Source organism: Rana temporaria, chromosome 2 (genome assembly GCF_905171775.1).
Source record: "Rana temporaria chromosome 2, aRanTem1.1, whole genome shotgun sequence".
Lineage (NCBI taxonomy): Eukaryota > Metazoa > Chordata > Amphibia > Anura > Ranidae > Rana > Rana temporaria.
Genome location: NC_053490.1, coordinates 482800177 through 482824429, shown reverse-complemented (window position 1 = coordinate 482824429; position 24253 = coordinate 482800177). Strand labels below are relative to the sequence as shown.

At 39.7% G+C, this 24253-nt stretch overlaps 1 protein-coding gene across 8 annotated transcripts in view; it reads right to left on the bottom strand.

Annotated features, from left to right (window-relative positions):
* The window catches only part of ROBO1 (roundabout guidance receptor 1), a 1468549-nt gene that overhangs the window by 187619 nt on the left and 1256677 nt on the right, over positions 1-24253 (bottom strand). For all 8 annotated transcript variants that reach the window (XM_040338766.1, XM_040338761.1, XM_040338765.1 and 5 more), the window contains one exon: positions 210-367. In XM_040338766.1, the coding sequence (XP_040194700.1) occupies positions 210-367 (158 nt within the window). The remainder of the gene's footprint in view (positions 1-209; positions 368-24253) is intronic.

Genomic DNA, 24253 nt, shown 5'->3' with positions numbered 1-24253 from the left:
GACTATGCACCCGGCTTACATCATTTCGGGCGCCTCAAACATTCAGGTAGAGGTATAGGCTTACTCCAGGAGTATGTACTGCACAGACATTTTCTAGCAGAACACTGGGTAATTGAGTATATATGATTAAGAAGGCATTACCCTCACCCTTTAAAAAAAAAATAATCTTAGAGACAATAAAACCTAAGCATACAGGCTATATTACTTACTGTTATTCTTTCATCTTTGTCGCTAATTGGCGTCCCGTCTTTTCTCCATGATATTGTTGGCTCGGGATGACCTCGAGGAGGCTGACATTCCATGACGGCTGGTTCTCCCACTGCTACCATCACATCTGAAGGGTTTTGTCTGAAGTCATCTCTCAAAACTGTTGAGGAAAAAATAATTATATTAGCATAGCTGTAACATTCTGCTAGCAGCACAATTAAGATTTTTGAGATAACTGCCATCTATGTGTGTTTCTAATTTAGTAGCTCAAGTCTAAAACAAAAATTTGCATGTCGGTAAGATAAAAGGCACATTTTATTTGCCACATGCAACACAGTTATTACAACCCCGGTATAATAATAGCTAAAGTTCAATGTGGAAATCCTGGGACAATCTTGTTTTTTGCATCACTGTACATGTATTCATAATTTAAACTGACATACTGATTGTTATTACTGGTTTACGATAGTATAGGAAAAGAAAATATTTAAACATATGAGTATGTAGACATTTCAGAGACTGATTAATCTGAAGGTGCAGTTGATGGGCTTAAATGAAGGTGTAACAGACATGTAATTCGAAATAAATGGATGCACCAGTCACATGTCTGATAGTTTATAGCAGGGAGTAGGAGAACCAAATGAGGGTGTATAGGAAAAAAAAAAAAAGAATCTCTGCATTATTGAACCTGGAATCAAAGCAGAGAAATTGATTTGTGGCAGATGACATGTGACATTGTCATTAGCTAGACCTCGATTTCATGTATTGATTGCACCAAATCGACAATAAAAATCTCACCAGTTGTAGCTAGCTTTTGTATTCATATTTATTTATTTTATGATCAAATTAATATGATTTATCTTTATGTTTTCTGTTTCTAGCTATCCATAAATAAAAATGTAACATGAGCCAAACTACTGACATCTTGTGAAGGACTTGGGATGGGGATCATTTTAATAGTCTGGTGAAGAGGAAGGGGACTTAATGGGCCATCTATTGAGGATCTGTAATCATAAAAAGGATAGGAGCCTCTACTCTATAGCTACACAAAAAATAATGGATGTTTCAATAATATAATCTTTACCAGCACACTTTCCTTATGTGCAAACTTGACGTGAATGTAGGCGTATTAGTGCAACCTTGAAGAAGGGGACATACCCCGAAAGCTTGTCCTGAAGAATTGTATGTTAGTGCAAATAAAAAAAAGTATCACGGACAGTACTCAATTTTCTCTTATGTGCAAAAAAATTATTTTATTGAAAAACCTAGTAGGCACTAGGCATCAATATCAAATCAAAATAATTAGAGTACTGTTTATGGTTCCTCTATCAAGGCAAAGACATTACGGTTCCAAAACGTTAATCGGATAACTTGGATTGATATTGGTGATTACTGTATTTATTTTATAAATAAACTTCAGAGGAAAGGTGTGCTCATGAAAAATTATATATAAGTACTACACACAGTAGTGGGATAGATGTAGTTAGTGTCCAAGGTGTCTACCAAGCAGATAAAGCATTTTACATACACCTGTGATAGAACGCAGCATGTACAGTATTTAACCAAGCGCCAAGTCCCCCTCAAGCTAATGTCAAATTCTCAAGCTAATGTCAAAGTGCTTAAAGCACCTGACTAGTTATAGAGGTTCACAAGAACTTTAGCAGGTGCTTCACAAATGTCAACAGGCTATTAGACTGTAATCTCTAATAAGCATGACCAACTTATCATCTGTTTCCTGTAAAAATCTGTATAGTTAATACTGCATATAGCTTTAATGTATACTCGACTATAAATTGCTAAGAAATACGATGACAGTATCAATAAAATATATTAAAAAAGTCAGTATCCATTTATAGCGTGAAATGATAATAAGGAAATCAGGTCCTCATTTACCATTTGTCTTCAATACAGTGAATTAGTAGACATCTGGTAATGATGCAAATAATCTGCATCTGTACAAAACCTAAAAATAAGCATATGTCAGAAGGAGAAAATTAGGGTCCTAATTATTAAAATGCATAACAGTCCATATTCCCTATGGCAATCGGTCAAATTTAAGCTATTTTAATGCAGCTTCGAAAAATAAAGTTGAGTAGGTGAGTGGGCTAACTCCAGTCCTTGTGAATGGTCATAAAGATCCGAAAAGCAGAGGTGGCCATTTTGCTTTCTGTTTGGCCAAATCCACCAGTGGAGAAAGAAGATGAGCAGAAAGCTCATTTGTATACAGAATCACCTTGAAGCAATGCAGAGAAAGTAATTTACGAGGACTGTTTAATTAGAATTCTGATAAAATTATTCCATGCATGTACACTATGATATATTACAGTGAGAGGGAGGAAGCCAACTGGCGCTGCCAAATATGTTCTATTTTGCCTCATATTTCATTCTTGCAGACTGCTGACAATTTACATTATGCCATTCATTAATTAACTGCTAATATAGTGGAATTCAGAAACAAAGTTGCGCTTTAGTTGAGAGATGGTGATCTTTGAAAATTTGCTTGAAAATCATTACTAGTCATTAACTTAAGATTTTGTGATCAATTATGATAGGAAGTTCTACGAAAACAGTATATCTCGAGAAACAAGACCATTCAGAACGAGGCATACTGATGTTCTTCAAAAATGCAAAAACCATACGCGTATAATATTTGAGTACTTTATTTGTTACAAAAATAAATAATAATGAGTATACCAATGAGATCAATATAGTTACATAGTAGGTGAGGTTGAAAAAAGACACAAGTCCATCAAGTCCAACCTATGTGTGAGATTATATGTCAGTATTACATTGTATATCCATGTAAGTTGCGGTTATTCAGGTGCTTATCGAATCGTTTTTTGAAACTATCGATGCCCCGCGCTGAAACCACCGCCTATGGAAGTGAATGCTTGTCACTTGCTTACAGTAAAGAACCCTCTAAGGTTAAACCTCTTTTATTCTAATCTTAATGAGTGGCCATATGTCTTATTAAACTCCCTTCCACGGAAACATTTTTTTCCCTATTGTTGGGTAACCGGTATGGTATTTGTAAATTAAACTCATATCTTCTCTCAAGCGTCTCTTCTCCAGAGAGAATAAATTCAATGTTCGTAACCTTTCTTCAAAACTAATATCCTCCAGACCCTTTATTAGCTTAGTTGCCCTTCTCTGTACTCGCTCCATTTCCAGTACATCCTTCCTGAGGACTGGTGCCCAGAACTGGACAGGTGAGGCCGGACCAGAGTCTTGTAGACTGGGAGAATTATTGCTTTATCTCTGGAGTTAATCCTTTTTTTAATGCATGCCAATATTCTGATTGCTTTGTTAGCAGCAGTGTGGCATTGCATGACATTGCTGAGCCCATCATCTACTAGGACCCCCAGGTCCTTTTCCATCCTTGATTCCCCCCAGAGGTTCTCCCCCCAGTTAGTAAATTGCATTCATATTTTTGCCACCCAAATGCATAATTTTAAATTTCTCCACATTAAACATAATTTGCCATGTAGTTGCCTACCCCATTAATTTGTTTAGATATTCTTGCAGGGTTTCCACAACTGGTGGAAAAGTTACTGCCCTGCTTAGCTTAGTATAATCTGCAAATACAGAGATTTAACTGTTTACCCCATCCTCCAGGTAATTTATGAACAAATTAAATATGATTGGTCCCAGCACAGAGCCCTGGGGGACCCCACTTTCCACCCTGACCATTCTGTGTACTCCCCATTTATCAGCACCCTATATCGTCAATGTTAGCTGAAAAATCTTCCAACATGCAGAAAAGTCACATGTTGACTTTTTCCATGATTAGATATTATCAACATAAAACTAAATTTCTCTTGATTGGCTTAACCATACGACATACAGTCAAAAATGTATGCTCAGAATCAGTTGTTACCATGCTAAGTTTTTGACCCCCACCTTGATTCAGAGATAGCTCCCTATCCTCTATTAGCACCAGACAGAAATATTATTCTTATAGTAAACACTATAAATGACCAAACCTAGTACAACCATACAGTATCTCTCTTGCAGAGATCCACTCTGTATACTTGGCTTTGAAATACTTAGCAATTGATGTTACTTGCTTCGCTGTACGAAAGTATGTTATTACTCAGTGTATTGGAATTATTGTCTTACGTACTTTGTTTGTAAACATTGTAATCTTTTTTCTCTTTACAAAATTTTTTTTGTGGGAAAAAAAAAATAATAAATAAATTTCCCATCCCAATGATATCTGAGCAGATGATGACTTTTGTTCAAATTGTCTTCCTAAGCAACCAATAAGACAACCAATAATGAACAATATATGCAATTTAAGCTATTTTTGGGGGGGCTCATACCCACAAGTACTGCATCTTTATGCAAGGACTTATTTAAAATACTCCATTGCAGTTGGTCAGAAAAGTAAAATTGTATAACCCAAAGTGCTACAGCGCTTTTTTAAGGAAACCTTTTCTGAGAAAATATGAATGATGCCACTGCGGACCTCTCCTTCTAAAAATGCTATTGGCTTGGATGTAAAATCATTCTATGGGCTCCAGTAATTTTGAGACACTGCCATTAAACAAGCAAGAAAATTGAGAATTCTGACATCATTCTTTCTAATCCACAAGCTTGTTCATGATCAGTGAATCGGAAAGTATTGGTGTCTCAGACAGCCAGACAAATTGAATTCTTGGACAGAGGTCAGCAATGGCAGAGGTTTCCTTTATAAAGCCCTCAGTAAATCCGATGTGGACCTTTAGGCCTTGACCACAGATGTGTCTACATACTTCTGATGGCATTCCTCATTGTTCTAGTCTATTGGTATGTATTTAGAAAGTGGAATACAGGTCAATGGGTCTATAGAGACAGAGTGCAGGACTGACAGTGCAGGCAATGTTTGGGATAGCTTAATGCAAAGAAAATGCTATACACTGAACAATGATGTTCAAAATAGCCTATTTTAGTGCTGGCATATACTAAACCAATTCACATCCATACTTGCTCTCACACCCCAACTCACTGGGCTGTACACTTAAAACACCTTGTGAACCAGGTCTTTCAGAGATATCCTATGCAAATAGCACTAGGTTTTATTAGAGCTGGCCCTCCAAGATCAATATCTGAACATATCACATATGAACATTTCCTTAATTTATTATATTCTCTGAGCAGTTGACAATATTATGTGTGCAGGATTAAAAGCTACATTTACTTTTATGTGATTTTGAGCAGCATGATGACTAATGTAAACACAGGTGCGGGACTCGCTCTGGTGTGCCACTATTCTGTGTAAAATAAATATACAGCCTTCCATCTGAGTCAATTTAGCAATGCTTGCCATCACTCCTGATTTTTCACAAGTCATGCCATTGATATAGCACATGCCATTTGCTCTCTGGCATCCTGGAAAAACACTGAAATGGGTTTGACATTTAGAAAAAAAAAACATTTTGCAGTGTCAGCTGCTTACTGGTCCCAAAAGACCGCTGTGAAACAAGTTAATATATTGCTAATTATAGGTTATTAGGCATCTCGAAAAATAACAACTTTCTATTAATACTTTTAATACACATTTAATGTGATATTTCTTTCAAAACAACTCTGCACCCGCTCGGAGCTTATCACATGACCCCAATGGCTTCTCATGATTCCAACAACCAGGCACATTTAGGAGGTAACAACTCCAATGCCAGGCTTTTCTAAGTGTGTGTACATAAATGAGCAGATGTCTCGGTGGGAATGACAGGCAAGGAAACATCTCCCAATCCCTGATCATATTGGCCCTCTCCATTGTACTCCATTGATGAGAAGCAGCACACCTGCAGCTTACAAAGAGGGCAGAGTTGGCTTAATCTCCAACATTTTCTAACAAATATTCATAAAAATATGATCACTTCCTGTGTTGGAAGCTGTCAATTTCACCAACAAATGTGTACCCAGGGATGGACTGACTCTTAGCCAAATGTTGTGATGGGTGCTGGAAAGAGGGCAGCATTGGATTGTTCATGGACAATCATAAAGTACCTATAGAATTGAGATTACTTTTTTTTCCTTTTGTCTGTGGGTTTGTCTGTGGGTCTGTAGCTGGCCAGCTGCCCATCGCAGTCATTTGGCAGGTGGGAAACTGATCACAATTGTTTCCGTCCTGATAAGCGAACTCCTGCTCTTCTCTCTGCCCCCTCCCATCTTCATAGAAATACATTTTATCTTAGTCGTGTCAACTGTCTGTCCCTCTACAAAGACCACTCCATACTAGGGACAATGTGAGGTCATGAAGTAACAACTTTCGTACTTCAGAGGACCTCCAACTTTCCCACTAAAGAGTACGTTATTGGCAAAATAATTAGGCTGCAGCAAACAGGAGTCAACATATATTATTTTCTGATTGTTTTTATTTAAAGTGGGATTAGATCTATATTCTAGACTGACTCCTGATCAGTGCTCTCAGGCAATGGCGAAGAGAGATGATTGGAGTGTTCTGGCAGAGCCATCTCCCTGTCAGTACACAACAGCTCATCAGGGAAGATCACTATACTAACTGTACATAGTTAGTACAGGGGCGCCAGTGCTGACAGTTTTTTTTTTTCATTCAACCCACCAGGTTGAATGAAAGAAAACCTCATAGTGTGTACCAGGCTTTAGTTGTATGTCTTGGCTCAGCTAGAGGGGAAGGCTGACAATTGCTGACATTGCTGCCAATGAGGGAGAAAGGATAGAATATCGGGGAGATACGATAAGACACTATTATATCTTTTTATTCTTTTGTGTCTCCCTGGCAGCATACTGGCTCTGATTTTAGACACGGTGCTTAGAATAGAGAGCAACTGAACATGCTCTCTTTCCTACTACAGGTGGTCCCCTACATACAAACATCCGACTTACAAACAGAGGGAGACAGGACGTCAATAAGTAAGAGGAAATCTGACCCTAGGAGGGCAAATTATCTCCTGTAAGAGTTAATATGGGAAAAAGGTGTCTCCACTGATGCTTTATCACCAATCCTTGTTTCCCTATTATCCACAAATTTTCAAAATCCAATTGTCATTGGGACAGAAAGGGAGGTGAAATCTTCTGAACAGGGGAACAGACAGCAAAACAAATGTTACAGGGGTTATATCCGTTCCCTTTGCAATCCAAAAGGCTTTAAAACACATTTTTTGACTGGAGCTACACTTAAAAAATGTACCTGTTCCAACCTACAGATTCAACTTAAGAACAAGCCTACAGTCCCTTTCTTGTTTGAAACCCGGGGACTGCCTGTATATTAAATTGTATTATAATTATACTGTCTTCCCTTATGCACTGCGTAAACTGTCAGTGCAATATAAATCCTGTATATTAATAGTATTAATAATAGTAATATGCATTACTCTTTTTTTACACAGTATGGGCACTTATTTTTAATGTTTTGCATAGCTATACCTGTATATATATCTTGCAATCCCTAAGGCTTCATTCACACCAGGTGGATCCGTCACAGCAGAGTCCGCCAGCTCAGTGGGAGATCTCTCTGTTAATCTCTGCTGAGCCGGCGAATGACAGGTCCCTCTCTGCTCACTGAGCGGCACTATGGAGAGATCGGACGAAAACGGCATGGACGGATGGCAACGTATCGCCTTCCGTCTGATTTTAGCGAATTGGATCAGATGTCAGGAGACATGTCACCACTGACATCCGACGCTCCATAGAGAGGCATGGAGCGGCTGTTCAGGTTCTGCTGAAAAAACTGACAGGCGGACCTGAACGGTCTGGCAGTGTGAAAGGGGCCTAAGAGTAACAAAGAAAAGAGTCCATCAATCTGCCACTTTTCTTTCACTGTCCATAGGGGAGGGATAAGACCTGTAAGTATTACTTAAAGTGGGGGTTCACCCAAAAAAATTTTTTTAACATTACATTCAGCCGAGTTGTCCTAATGACAACGTTTGGCTTCTTTCGGCAACTCGTGACGCGTAGTATGCAACGGTCGGAAGCCTGTCAATCAGATAGGAACGCCCAGTCCCGCAGAAGACATACCCGGAAGCGGTGGTGAAATACGGTATGTACGGAAAAAAAAAAACAGCCGATTGTCATTAGGACAACTCGGCTGAATGTAATGTTAAAAGTTTATTTTTTGGGTGAACCTCCACTTTAATTGCATCTAAGAAAAATCAAGTCTCCAGCCCTGCCAGACAGAGCTGTACTGTGTAAATCCCAGGACTGGATGTAAAGTTTCAGATCCTTTGGCAGTAAAGATAGCTCCCTTGTATTGTATGTATGTTTAGCTGCTTGTCTGGAGATCAGCTTTAATAAAACAGAATATAGATACATATTCTATTTTTGGATAACTGGGAAATCAGGTACATGTAGGAACATCCTGTACCTTTTACTGCATCTTTATCTGAAGTATCTTTAATTACGTTAAGGTACTGAGATACTGGAAAAAATCATATGTCTGTGAATGCTTTTCAATGCTTTTTATACATCTCCAGTTCATACTCGATCATTTAAAAATTTCTCACGTTTAGCAAAACTTTGTGTCAGTTATTCCTTTAAAAGATGTGGTGACAGAACTCTTGGTCCTACTTTTATTTGTGCTAAAGAAATTCAAGTAATTGAAGGATAAAACAAAATGAGGTTTGGAACGTCAGACTAAAATGCTTCAATTTTAGGTTTAAATGGAGACTAAAGTACAGAGTACACTGCGGGAGTGACAACGACATATTTTTACAGGGATGCAAGCAACATACTAAGAAATGTCACATTAAAAAAAGAAAAATGAATTTCATAATCCTAACTTGGTATTCCAAGAAAGAAAATAGCTATCTATCTACATATAGAATCAAAACTCACTTAATGACTGTCTGTTGTCTTACAAAGGAAAATGCCAATTTGCCTTGGAGACACACACTCCTAACCAGAAACAAATGTATTCAATTATCTGTACAGACTTTGCTCCTGCCAGGAAGCATACTGCCTTTCTTGATTCATATTATTAAACTTGTTTGACATGCAGCAAGCAAACACATTTATAATGGTAGCCCGATAGAAAGAAGACTACCGAGACAAAAGGAAACTCGCGGATGCGGTTAAGTCAGTTCAGAATGCAGACGAAAGCCAGGTTTTTTTTCTTTACATATTTTAGTATGCCTTTTTTCTCTTGTGCTATTTTTTCTTAGCTTAGCTGACATTCAAAATTTTACAGAACAGATTTAGATATGAGTCTTTCAAGAACCTCTCATTTAAAATGATGAAACTGTGAATACTATCCAGGTAACACAGCTACTGTCCATTCGGTTTATAATGAGTTTTATGGAATCAATTGCATTGCTTCAGGTTCTTTAGCCTCATTAGCCTTTTACGCTTTTGGGATGGATGCATACTGTCACAGGACCCTGTTCGGTGCAGCCTCTTCCTCTCTCAAGTACCAGTGTGAATGGGTGAGACTGGACAGAGGACCCAGAGGAAGTGACCTTACCTGGGAGATACTGGAGGCTGACCTCCTTCAGAAAATGCAACTTGCCTCACCCATTGGCTTTAATATCCTCAGGGAAAGGGAGGGGCAAATTAATTTGCTCCTCCCACCTATGGGGTCGGGGCAGACTAGAAAGTTATAATTGGCAGTTTAAGTTAGACTAAATATTATTGGCTAAAAGGCATGTCAAATGTTAGATGTGGCACAAGCTAGCCATTATAAATAGAATTAAAAATGCGTAGGAGCAACAGCCAGTGGTGGATCAGCAAGGAAGAAGGAGCATCCCACCCTCCCACCCATTGTAGGGGCCCTTGTTATGTGGTTTAGTCCCTTTCTCAAGAAAAGGGACAGTTATACAGATATTGAATGTGTTGTTGTATTAACTCAAGCAGTTATGGCTGAGTTAAAGTGATATGTTTTGGTAAATAGTAAGTGAGTGTTATGTTATATACAATTTAGACTTGTTTATAACAGTTAGTAAAAAAATAAAATACCAATAATAAAGGGTCACAGCCATTTCAAATCCATTTATAAAGTGTTGTCATTTATTTGATTATTTATTATAATTGTTATGGATTGTTCTGCATACGACCCCAATGTAACAGTTTCCTCACCAACTGGCTTTACTGCCCCATGTAACATTTTTGAAAGCCTGTATGGTCAATCCCCAAGTTCCAAAAGTGTCAAATGGGAGAAAGGGCAGTGAAAAACATGGTATCCCATACCATGTTACCGGGTAGATTAACTTAACTACAAATGTAGCGTGGATCAAAGTATAAGCAGCTGCAGAGACCATCATCTTTGCATGGGTATAGCACAGGTTCACTTTAAAAAACATTGATCCTCCTAAGCACATAGGCAGCTGCTTCTTCCTTTCCTTTAATACCTGACACTAAAAAATGTAAAATCAATTGGGTTGATTTACTAAAACTGAAAAGCGCAAAATCCAATGCAGCTTTGCATAGAAACCAATCAGCTTCCATTTTTTTTTTTTGTCAAAGCTTAAAGGCAGAAGTACAGTCAAAGCTTGTTTGGCCTTGTCTTCTCCTATGGATCATAGGAGCGCAGTTCGTTTTGCACTCCCGGGAACCCTTTTTTAGCAGAGAGCGGGTTGATGTCCGCTATCTGCTGATGTCACAGAAGTCAGTCCAGGCACCTTGGTTTGTCGCCACTATGCCCAGTAAAATGCTGCCACTGTGACCTGTAAAATGCCCCCCCTGGCACTTACCTTTCTGGGGTCAGCTGTGCTTCTACCGTCCCTCGATGTCCCTCGTCCAGTCCCTCGTCCCGCCCTCGATGACGCTTCAGCCAATCAGGTTACCGATTACCAGAATCAGATTACCTGATTGGCTGAGACCCCTGTCAGTCTTATCCAAGGAACGCACTGCTGTTACGTCCCGAGGATAAGCATTCAGGAATCCGATTACAGCCGCTGGCTCTGATAGGCACTTCCACACAGCCAACCAGCTGCCATTATTCAGCTGGCTGGTGCTCAACATCCGGCCAGCTGAATAGTGGGCAGCAGCGGCAAAAATATATAGATTCATACAATGCATGAATCTATATATTTTAGTGGCAGTGCAAGAGCCAGAGGGGGCGGTGCTCTGGTGCCCTCTATGGACGAACCACTCCTGGTCTTCAGCCTATCGTATTGTCTTCTTAGCCCTCCTTTCCCTAATATGACTGATAGATGTATGAGCCAATTATGGTCTGAAGAAGAAGCAGTTGCTTCAAAATGCATTACCGCCCTCTTTATGTCAGTACACCAATCATCTTGTTCCTGTGATGTCACGTCGGCCCGGCGCAATCTTGTGCTTCCTGGTTCCTGGTTTCATCACAAACATATCTGTGCTCGAGGCTGCCATGGCTTTTAGGACGATTTGGAGAGACTCCAGGACTGGCAATTACTATTATACATTGTTGTATGTTTCATTTATCTTGTGAGTTGCCATTTTGCTTTTTATCATTAAACCCAAGTTTTTAATGCTACACATAGTCTGGCGCCCCTCTGTTCCTAAAGAAGTGTGGTATAACTCTTTCGCCCCTCTTTTAGAACTTGAAATGTCTCTTGATGCATGTACCTCATTGTTGTGACCTTTATTGTAGCTTATACAGAGTCATGGCCAGCAAAACTCTTATTGCACTATGGAAAATAACCATAGACAACAAATCTGGAATAAATCTGGAGTTCCTGCGTACTATGTCTGTTTTCTGACTACCATAGTTACAGGGTTTCTATAACAAACAACTGTGGATGATTTTCCCTGATCAATATAACAAAATATTCCTGTAATTCAAGCAGAAATGTAATTAAAGGATGTTTTTGCCCCACAAACAAACACAAAGCTATACAGCCACTGTATATCAGATTATACAGCTTTTTTAACAAATTTTTACAAATTCTGATCTTACATTGAGATTTGCTATAATAAAAACAACACAGAATCTGACTACCACCATAGCCTTCCACGCGACCATCTAACAGATTCCTAAACATTGTGAACAAAAAGATAACATCCATCTCTGTTTCCAGAAACATCATACTTTAAAGTAAACCTTTAGCACGTTCTCTCCAAGCAAAGTAACATTACAGTTGTATAACAGCCCCCCCCCCAGGTGCAATAATGTATATTTGTAATGCTGTCTGTCTTCCCAAAAAGATTTCTGAGGAACCAGAAAATAAATATGTATGCCAACTCTCCATCCTACAATTCAGTGCCAGGTTCCTGAATGACTTACAGAAAGTCCATTTTAGCATAGGAACTCTGTACTGTGGGCCTCTGTCTGTTTTTACTTCATAAGCCCCCCTCATGTTGAACTAGAACATACATAGCGGTCAGTTGTGTTTTGTATCTCAAGCCTCGTACACACGCTAAGGTTTTCTCGGCAAGAACCAGCAAGAAAACTGCTGGCAGAGCTTTCTTGCCAAGTAAACCAAGCGTGTGTACGAGGCTTTGAGGTTTCTCGTCTGAAAAACTGCCCAGAATCTCGACGAGAAAAATAGAGATCCTGCTCTCTATTTTCTCATCGAGATTCTTGTCGGCCTGTTTCCGATGAGAAACTAGAGCATCTGTATACTTACATGTCACTGTTGAAACCTGCGCATGCTCGAAATGACTTTGACGCATGCACGGTAGCTTCCACGGCATAGGTAGGGTGAAGCAAGATGGCGGCGACTGCATCGAATTTGACGAGCGCATACTCATCAACTCATGACGTCACCGTGTTTTTGCCTTTCAAAAGAACCGCGAGTGTGTGTGGGGGGCAAGAGATTCTTGCCAAGAATCTCGTCAGGAAAAACAACGTTCTGACGAGATTATTGCCCCATGTACGAGGCTTCACATGGGTTTGTGGAAAATTCCTGCAGATTTAAAACACGATTCAGGTGTTTTGTATTGGATCTCATAAATAAAAATGCTCTTTGAAAATGATGGATGATGCTAGTAGATATTATGGAAACAATGCTTCCAGGTATAGAGAGTGTGTATATGCATTGTGCATGAATAATCGATCATCATTTATGAAAAACCAATACTGAAGTCTTGAACTGCTAAAATGTTCTTAATATGAAAAGCACAGAACTTTTTAAGACCATTTAATGGGCACCCAGGGCAACCACATATTCTTCCCTTATTGTGATATACCACTGCAGCTTGTAGTCCAGGGAGAACAATAAATAAATAATTTGGCTGGAGTTGGGCTTTAACCACTTGAGAGCCGCGCTATAGACGAAAGACGTCCAGGGTGGACGTCCATGGACATCCTTTTATGTGCATTCCCCGCGTGCGCCGCTGGGGACGCACAGCCGGGAAACACTGTGCCCGGCGCATCGCTGAGATGTCGATGCGCATGCCTAACGGCCGTGATATCCGCCAGTTACCCGCGATCCGCGGTGACAGCAGGGACGTGAAGCTCTGTGTGTAAACACAGAGCTCCACGTCCTGTCAGGGAGAGAGGAGACCGATGCTGTGTCCCTTGTACATAGGGACACAGCATCGGTCACCTCCCCCAGTCAGTCCCCCTCCACACACAGTTAGAACACACCCAGGGAATACATTTAACACCTTCTTCACCCCCTAGTGTTAACCCCTTCCCTGCCAGTCACATTTATACAGTAATTAGTGCATTTTTATAGCACTGATCGCTATATAAATGTGAATGGTCCCAAAATTGTGTCAAAAGTGTCCGATATGTCCGCCGCAATATCGCAGGCCTGACAAAAAAATCGCAGATCGCCGTCATTACTAGTAAAAAAGAAAAAAAAAAACCATAAATCTATCCCCTATTTTGTAGGTGCTATAACTTTTGGGCAAACCAATCAATATACGCTTATTGCGATTTTTTTTAACAAAAATATGTAGAAGAATACGTATCGCCCTAAACCGAGGACATTTTTTTTTAAAATTGGGATATTATTATAACAAAAAGTAAAAAATTAGTTTTTTTTCAATTTTTTCTGTCTTTTTTTGTTTATAGCGCAAACAAAAAAAAATCGCAGAGATGATCAAATACCACCAAAATAAAGCTCTATTTGTGGGGAAAAAAATTATAAAAATATAATTTGGGTACAGTGTTGTATGACCGCGCAATTGTCATTCAAAATGCGTCATCGCTGAAAGCTGAAAATTGGTCTGGGCAGGAAGGGGGTTTAAGTGCCCAGTAATGAAGTGGTTAAGAGGAGGTATCTAGCTTTATCTGCAAAAAGGCAAACAAATGTCTGTTTCTATGATCAATAACAGAAAAAGCTACAAAAATGCAGTGCCATATAAAACTGGTTTGCAGTCACCTAGCTCTATCTACAGCAGACCTCAGAAGGCCCGCCATTTGATCTCAATTCTTGCATACTAAAGAACGTGTGTTACCTTCAAAGCAGAGCTGGCATTGAATGTCAGGGAAAGGCAGACATCTGATACATAGCAGTGAGGAGAAAAAAAAAGGACGGCTTGTAAAACACATTCTTGCAAGACAAGGCATCATAGTCGGCCTTAGCTATCTGCAACCTTTATGACCTTCCACAGCACCATCCTGTGGTGGGAACCCACAGCTGGTTTCTCACCTCATTATATCATATACAGGAGATGTATTTCTAGTAAGGTTTTCTGGTTTTTGATTGGGCGCCTTCTACCTCACCCCCTTCCTTTCCTCATCCTCTAAAGAACATGCTAACAGTTTTAACCTACTGCCATCAGAACATCAGGAGTTTTCATAGTTCAGTACACACCTGCCTTGCTAAACTGTGAAGTGACTTTGAATCTCCAATCAGAATACTAAGCTCTGTTATTTCATATTCCCTTTGCATTCAAAGTTTGAAATAAATACAGGTTCACTTTACTTCACTGCACAAATCAGGCTCAAAGTGTTTTCTTAAAGAATGCCTAACCCTGTGGAAAGGGAGAAAGCATAAACAGGAGGTTCTCTGTGCCACTCAAATAGGATAGTGTCATGATAACAGTATTCGGAAACAAGGGCGCTGTAAAACATATGCAGGGTTAACTTTCAGAATCCTGGTTTCAGAGGAGCGAGAGTATGAACAGATGAACATATGTAACCCATGGCATCTAGATTTTATTAAAAAGCTGAGGTATTTTCCTGAGTTCATAGGCAAGTTTATACAGGGGCAAAGTGAAATTAGTTTCTTCCAAGTATCAGTGGGTGGGGAAGAGGGGTCATTACATGTTAAAATAAATAATTTTCTAACATAAAAATAAAATCTACGCAGAAACACTATTACCCAGTAAGTCGTTTTTAGGGGGAGAAGATATTGGGGAGTCCCAGGGCTGACAAGAAGACCTTTGACTAAATGTATTGGACATATAGTGACAGTTCCAGAGACAATGGGAACAAACAGTAGTTTCTCCACATCCAAACAAGCTGAATAGCAGTGTAATGCCGCATACACATGATCGGAAATTCTGACAAGAAAAGTCTGGTGTGAGCTTTTGGTCAGAAATTTCGACCGTGTGTATGCTCGGACTTTTGCTGTCGGAATTTCTGCCAACAAAAGATTGAGAGCTCGTTCTCTATTGTTAAGACGAAAAAAGTTTCTATCGGAAAATCAGTTCGTCTGTATGCAATTCCGGCGCACAAAAAAACATGTATGCTCAGAATCAAGCAGAAGAGCCAAACTGCCTATTGAACTTCATTGATCTTGGCTCGTCGTACGTCTTGTATGTCACCACGCTCTTGACGGTCGGAATTTCCGACAAGATTTGTGTGGCCATGTGTATGCAACACAAGCTTGAGCCAACATTCCGTCAGAAAAGATCCACGGTTTTCTTGCCGGAAATTTCCGATTGTGTGTACGCGGCATAAGGCCTCGTACACACGACCGTTTTCCTCGACAGAATCCATCAAGAAACTTGGTGGCAGAGCTTTTTTGCCGAGGAAAACGGTCGTGTGTATGTTTTTCATCGAGAAAACTGTCGTGGAACTAGATGAGAAAAAAAAGAGAACAAGTTCTCTTTTTCCTCGTCGGGAGTCTCAATTTCCTCATCGTGTTCCTCGTCGTGCTGGTTTTCGACGAGAAACACGTTCGTGTGTATGCTTAGAAACCCGCACATGCTCAGAGTCAGAAGGGTGGCATCAGTGGAATCAAACTTCCCCTTTATAGTGCCATCGTAAGTGTTTTACGTTACCGCGTTTGAGAACGACAAGATTTTGTCTTGACAGTGTGTACGCAAAGAAAGCTTGTCAAGATTCTCGACAAGCCTAACAAGGAACTCGTCGAGGAAAGCGATGTTTCATTTACGACGAGTTCCACGGTCGTGTGTACGAGGCCTGAGTCCATTTTTTGGAGGCTAGAGGCAGTATAGTGGACATGGTAAAACAGCTTCAACTGTATTACCCTCTCCCTGGAGGAATTTTGCAGAACCCCTATATGTGTTTTCAATTTTCAACCAATCTTGTCTGTAAATTGAAGAAGCAAACTGGCACAAGTGCTGGCACAATACTACAGTTTGCAAATTGTTTTCCTCCTCTCTAGTCTTATATCTAGTCCAAATAGAAACCCTTTGTTAGGGTCTAATGGTAAAAGGAAAAGGAAAGACACGTTTTTGGCCAGTGTACCTTATGAGATGTCTGCTTTCACTTTTCGACCCACACAAGAAATTAGCACCTGAAATCAATAGTTTGATCTGAGCCCCATATTCATGTTCCTACAGTCCCAAATGTCCCATATAAAGTAAAATGTAAATGAAATGGAATTTTCATTTACTCAAGTAGATTTTCAACAGATTTCAGGCCTAATGTTTGCTTTGAAATCTGTTATTGCCATGGTTACCGACAGTTTACTTGGTTCCTCGCAAGACCTTCTGTGGCCTATGCAGCTTGATTAGACTTGAGTGGTGCATATGATTACTGCTCGCAGCCTGTCTCCTACTGAAATCATTAATTAGTGGTAACAATGTACAGATGGGGGAATGTCATACAGTGAAGGCATTTTGGACTGGGCCTAAAGACTTAACTTTTACCACAGATATGTGTTGTCAATGTGCTCCAGAGCAGCAAAAGGGATTTGTTTCACTGTCCGATGCTAATTATCATTGCATTCTGCAGCTTCTGACAAAATCAATAAACCCAAACTACATCACCATCAAAACAGAGCCGGCCTCAAGGCCTGGAACACATTGCTGTTTTTATTTCCAGTCATGTTTACACTGTATGCCATCCTGTGACTTCCTGTTGATAAACTTGTGGGACATTCTAAAGTGGAAATAATGGGCCTAAGCCGTAATGTGGATATGTCGAAAATGGGAAATAAAAGACTATTTGAAAAGATTAACTGCGAGCCGTGGTAAAAAGAACAGTTATTCAGTACGCAACATAATCAAGACTCTTTACATTATAATGTAATCCTGAATTGAAAGCTTTTCACCCTGATTTTTACAGAAGATTACCTCTAATTTTATATTTTAAGCCAGCTCATTTTGGTAAATCATGTAAAATGCTTCTTATGTATCCTAATCTTCAAAATAAAACTTTAAATCAACCTCCGCAACATACTGTACATCTTAATAAAGAAAGTTGATTTTTATATCTTTAGTAATAACAGATGTATAACCGTAATTCAGTACCATTATTGTTTTGAAGAAAATAAGATGAAAAAAGTATAGATGGAATATACCCTAGAATCAGAATTCTACATCATGTATGGCCAATAATGCTCAGATGTGGAGCTGCAAATCCTGGATGATCCCGAGGAAGTATGGGGAGCGATCTGTTAGGGAATGCTGGACCTAGTCTGTCAGTCAAAGGAGTGTTGGTGTGGTGACACCATTTTTTTATTGTGTCATAATTTTACCCTACAAGAAAGCAGAGAGGATTTAACATCGCTGGACAGATGGCTTTTGATGCTTACAGTAACTGCACCAGGTAAACTGCTAAGTTTATTTTTTTATTTTTTTAGGTTTACAACCCCTTTAATGCTCTTAGGTAAAAAACCTTCATGTATCTGTGACTCCCCCCCACCTACACTTACCTGACCCCAATCTCAATCCAGCGCTGTCCTGGCAGACCTACTCTCCTCTCGTCCTGCTTTATTGAGCTTTACTGATTGTTTCCCGCTGCTGTCAGTCAAATCCTGTGAGGAGGGTGCAGGGGGCAGGGCCGAGCCCCAGTGTGTGTGTGTGTGTGTCTATGGATGCACATAGCCCGGCTCGGCAGCTACAGTATTTAGCATGAGTGCCCCCATAGCAAACATCTTGTTATGAGGGAACTCAGAGAAGAGGAGGGGGCAATATCGCCAGCAAGAGACCCCAGAAGGGGGGGATCGTTACTGTTCTGTGCAATACCATTACACAGAGCAGGTTAGTATAACATGTTTTGTTAATAAAAAAAAATGTTTTTCAATCCCTTTAACCACTTCCCTACCGAGTCATAGTAAAATGATGTCGGCGGGAACCTTTCGTCCTTCAGACTGGACGTCACATGACGTCCTTGCTTTTCCGGCCGCTAGGGGGTGTGTAAACACACAGATCCATGTCCTGTCAGTGGTGAGAAGACTGATGTGTGTTCCCAGTAAAGAGGAACACACATCGATCTCCTCCCCTTGTGAGTCCCCTCCCCCTAACAGTTAGAACACACTTTAGGGAACATTTTTAACCCCTTCAACGCCCCCTAGTGTTAACCCCTTCCCTGCCAGTCACATTTACACAGTAATCAGTGCAGTTTTATAGCACTAATCGCTGTGTAAATATAAATGGTCCCAAAAATGTGTCTGACATGTCCGCCGCAATGTCACGGTTTACAATAAAAATCGCAGATCGCCGCCATTACTAGTAAAAAAATGATAAAAAAAAAAAATGCCATAATTCCATTCCCTATTTTGTAGACGCTAGAACTTTTGCGCAAACCGATCAAATACGCTTATTGCAATTTTTTTTACCAAAAATATGTAGAAGAATACGTATCGGTCTAAACTGAGGAAAAAAATGTTTTTTTTTTTTTTTAATTATGATATTTATTAAATCAAAAGTAAAAGATATTGTGTTTTTTTTTTTTTCAATTGTCGCTCTTCTTTTGTTTATAGCGCAAAAAATAAAAACCGCAAAGGTGATCAAATACCACCAAAATAAAGCTCTATTTGTGGGAAAAAAAGGGCGTCAATTTTGTTTGGGAGCCACGTCGCACGACCGCCCAATTGTCATTCAAAGTGCGACAGCGCTGAAAACAAAAAATTGGTCTGGGCAGGAAGGGGGTGAAAATGCCCTGTATGGAAGTGGTTAAAGGGGTTGTAAAGGAATTATTTCTTTCCCTAAATAGCATCCTTTACCTTAGTGCAGTCCTCACCACCGTAATGCAAGGCTTTCTCCCTGGTGTGGAGAAAGCCTCTTGAGGGGGAGGGCGCGAGCTAGGAGTGTCAGGACGCCCACTAACACACAGCTCCTTTCTCTATCTGCAAAGTAGAGAGTGTCCGGACTTGCCTGCTCCCCCCTCCCCCTCAAGAGGCTTTCTCCACACCAGGGAGAAAGCCTCGCATTACGGTGGTGAGTTACAGACAGAAGAACAGGAAGTGAGCATTTCTCAGAAGAAATAAGGACATTTAAAAGCAAAATTGAAGGATGAGGTAAGTGAAGGAGGACTGCACTAAGGTAAAGGAAGTTATTTAGGGAAAACATTTTTTTTTCTTTAGAACCCCTTTAACCTCATTCCACTGCCACCTCCCGGCCCTTTCATTCCGATCATGTGAACGCTGTGATAGGTCACATGATCATAAAGCTACCAATCACAAGTATGCATTGGGAGCTTTTTGGTACCTGTTTGTTACTGTGCTTGGAGCATGCAGGAAGTGAAGGTTGCACACTCTCAGCACAGTAAAGTGTTTACCTAGGGATGCATACATGTGGCAGCTCGGTGTCAAAGCCCACCCACCGTGAGGCCGCATATATGTGCCAGGTCGGCAGGAAGTGGTTAAAATAGACCTTTACACCCCTAGCTCTGCATGCTGATATGACATTCTATGGTGATAGAAACCATTATATATTTTTCTATCACTTACCCATTCCAGATCCCACTTCCTCATTCTTCTTAGGCACTGGTGATGTAGCCAAGCCTACAGATGACCCCTGGAAAGGCTACGTCACCAGTGTCTTCCAGAGAGATTGTCACATTTTCTGTTAAAAAAAAAAACTTTCCCATGAGATCTCATGATACTTTTTTTTCTCAGCAGGGTAATGTGGTACAGTGCATGTGCGACAAAGGCGTATGATGTAATCAGCAGGCTGCTCCTTCATTCTCCTCTGTGAATGCCCCAAACTGGTGGCGTGAGTTTCCGACCAGTGGGGGACATCAAGCATTAAGACTGCAGAAACAATGCGAGGAAGAGGTAAGGTATACACTACTATCTTTCTTTTAGTTAGTAGAATATTTAGGGAGTCAGGTTTATTATGTGGAAGAAGGAGGGAGGTCCGCTGTAAACACAGGTCACTTTTTTAGCCAATCTGACCTTCGGCACAACTCCCATACATCTGTACAAAATTGTTATGTTCCAAAAGTGCTACAAAATCATCTCCGCAAATGTTCCTCATGTATGCAAAAAAACATAGAAGCATAAAAAAAAGCATTACTTCTCACTATTCAAATTTTCCTGTAAAACTACATGCCAGCTTAATAGGCGATAACTATAGTCATTCTACATGAAGAAGAAGTACTTAGAAACTGCACAAGCCAAATAGATCATATCCTGCTGCCTTTCTCCATGCATTTTATAGTAGTCTAGTTAAAGTTATTAAAACAGATGGCACTCAATGTCTCTAGCATCTGTGTGTACTATATGTGTTACTGCTTATTAAATGTGTCCAACTAAATGCAAATCCCCTGACAATGGAACACTAGCCAGTTTAACTGAAGGTTAACAGTAATTATATGCTGATTTTGCATCTTGTTCCAATTTTTTTTATTGATTAAATCCTTAATTTATTATTACTTGCATTGCTTAAAATGGAACATTTTAATAAAATGGATGAAATATGAAAAAAATATATACTTTAAGGAAAATAAATATAAATATATCCTAGAGATTTAAGAGAAATGGTAGTTTTTGCTGGTTTCCGTCTCCCTGTAGAGCACCGTTTATCCTCTTTCTGCTCCGATTGGCTCACACCCTAAACCTTCATTCTTGGCTTTTCTCACCCATCCACTCATTGGATCCAAGTGCTGCAAAGCTTCATCCCTTTCTATCTAACATACTGTCACTCCTCCAGGTGGGTCTGTGCTATTGGCTACCCTGATAATTTGGCACTGTCATGTTGCCTGCCTACTAAGGCAGGCCATACTCTATGCAAATTTATTTCCTGCAACCACGGGTTGCAGGAATTAAATTTGCATGATTCCCCCATCAACACAGTCAGTGCTGACAGGGGAATCCCGCCTTCCAAGAGAAGACAGTGATTATTTCTAGTGGCAATAGCAGCCATCAGCTATAATCGTAAGAGAATCTGGTAGACTGGTTGTACTCAAGTTGATCGATCAATCGAACAACTTGGTACATTAAACCTGGCCATTAACGGTTCAAATCTCAGACAGTTTCAGCTGTACCAGCCGAGATTCAAACTGTGTATGGCCGGCCTAAGCATGAGTCAAGTGACTGCGGCAAAATAGATTTTTCTGCAGAATTACAGATTTTGACATCCACAAAATTTCGCCAAAGCTGTTTAGTCAAAATTTGCCTCAAATTTTTACCCTTACATTAACAACTACTTTTTTATTGTTTGTTTTTTTAACTTATGGCACAAGAGCAGGTTCGAGAAAGGCGAGATCTCCTATAACCTTTAGAAACCATATAAATAAAATTTTGACGTAAAAAGACTTTATCAATGCCAATGAATTTGCCAAAATGTCTAAACATCACCAAAAGTGGTCTACAATAAAATCAGAAATGCACTTTCACCCAACTATATTTGACAGCACCAAACTGTAATGATACAGTGGAAGTATGGGTGCTCTTCAAGAAAATATCAGGCTTTTGTTGCACTTTGTCTGGAAAACTGGGGTAGATTTACTAAAACTGGAGCACTCAGAATCTGGAGCAGCTGTATATGGTAGCCAATCAGCTTCTAACCTCAGCTTGTTCAATTAAGCTTTGGCAATAAAACCTGGAAGCCGATTGGTTTCTATGAAGTGCGCCTAAATTTTGACACTCCAGCTTCAGTAAATAAACCCCATATATGTATTGTTTGGTCAGCTCATCCTTCAACTTTTAGGCCTCACCCACACTGGGCTTTTGCTCAGCTCCTATGAAAGTCTTTTCTCCTAGCAGGAGAAAAGTTGCTTAAAAAAACGTGCCTATAGCTGCGTTTGGCAAATGCGTTTAGGCATGTTTAGGCATTCATTGATTCTATTTTAGGCATTCATTGAATATTAATTTATTCTGGCAAATGGAATGAATGACTGTTAAGCTCTAAACGCATCTAGCAGTTGGGTGCGTTTACACACGATTAGTGTTTTTTCTGATTCAATGCTACTCTCCTGAACATGCTGCAGATGTATTTTTTGCAGCCTCTAAGCACTTCTCTTCTAATATGCCTATAAATGACCATGTGTGCATGGGCACATATGGTAATATAGAGGTGCATTTACAGGTTGAAAAAAAAAAACACCAAATACCTGTAAAAGGACATTTAAGCTCAGTCTGCATGAGGTCTTATTGTCATTGCAATCTTTTAACAATGATTCTACTAGATGGCCACTAGAGGGCTGATCGTTATAGCAATATATACTATATAAAAAGATAAAAAAAAATTATATATATATATATATATACACACGATGCAGCAACCAAAATCTGAAAATCACATACAAGTATTTTCCAGTAAGCAGTATAAGAAATAAGATGAATACTGATGAAAACAGATTAGCTTCCTTTTAACGTATTATAGATTTCTTTAAATACAATGATGGATTGTAAACTCTTTGAACAACTGCTACAAAGAACTCTTCTATAGCAGCTTTTATTGTGCTTTTACTAGTAAGTAATTGGGTGCTAGGAGAATTTTGGTTTTCCTTTGAAATGTGCACCTCTACACTGACCTTACTTGTTAAATGGATTGAGTATCTAACCTACATACGATAATTGTGCTACTCACAGTAAGTGTGGAATAATGTAAAACCCAGATCAGATCAAACATACCAATACAAAGAAAACACACACAATCAAGTGATTACCAGGCCTATTTAATGGTGCAACAAGCAACATGTAAACCACAGTATTTCACAGCAACCAATCAACAAGTGAGTTCTAAAATCTCTAAACTGACGAAAGGCGGATTTATGTTGCTGTGTGCTGCTATACTGTGTATATTATAGCTGCATTTTACACTAGCTTATAAAAAAACAAAACACTCATCACATAGCTAAGTGCACATTGGAAACTATTTGTTTTACCTGCCAAATGATTAGTACAGTAAGACATAAACTGTATGTCTACACAATGAACATTTTTCATTGGATGCAACTGTACTGCCTCCTATTTGCTCTTTGGTCTACTAGGAAGCATTGCTTTGTACTAAATATCACTTTATTTGATAGATATATACCTCCTGAAACAAAGTCTGCATGGACCGTATGTCAACTTGCTGACTTAACAAGATCCATAGGCAGTGTCAACTCAGCACGAAGACTCAGGCCTTGTACACACGACCGAGTTTCTCGGCAGAATTCAGCCAGAATCTCGATCGGAGCCATATTCTGCCGAGAAACCCGGTCGTGTGTACACTTTTGGCCGAGGAAACCGACGAGGAACTCGTCGAGCCAAATAGAGAACATGTTCTATATTTCCTCGTTAGTCAATGAGGAAACTTGGCTCGCCGAGATCCTTGGCGGCTTCACAAGGAACTCGACGAGCAAAACTATGTGTTTTGCCCGTCGAGTTTCTCGGACGTGTGTACGGGGCATCAGAAGTAGACTCAGAATTAGACTACTACCCATGCTTTTTGGGGTTTTACTTGTAGGTAAAAATATATTCCAGTCTAAAAAAAAACGTAATCTGCACGGAGAAAACTGATAGTAACTTTTGTCAAGGGAGGCTGTGAGGGTCTAACTACAAACCAACATTCAAACAGGAAAAGGGCATTAGAGGAACATACTAAAACATACAACAAAAATGCATGAATAATAAACCATGCTGCTCTAGAA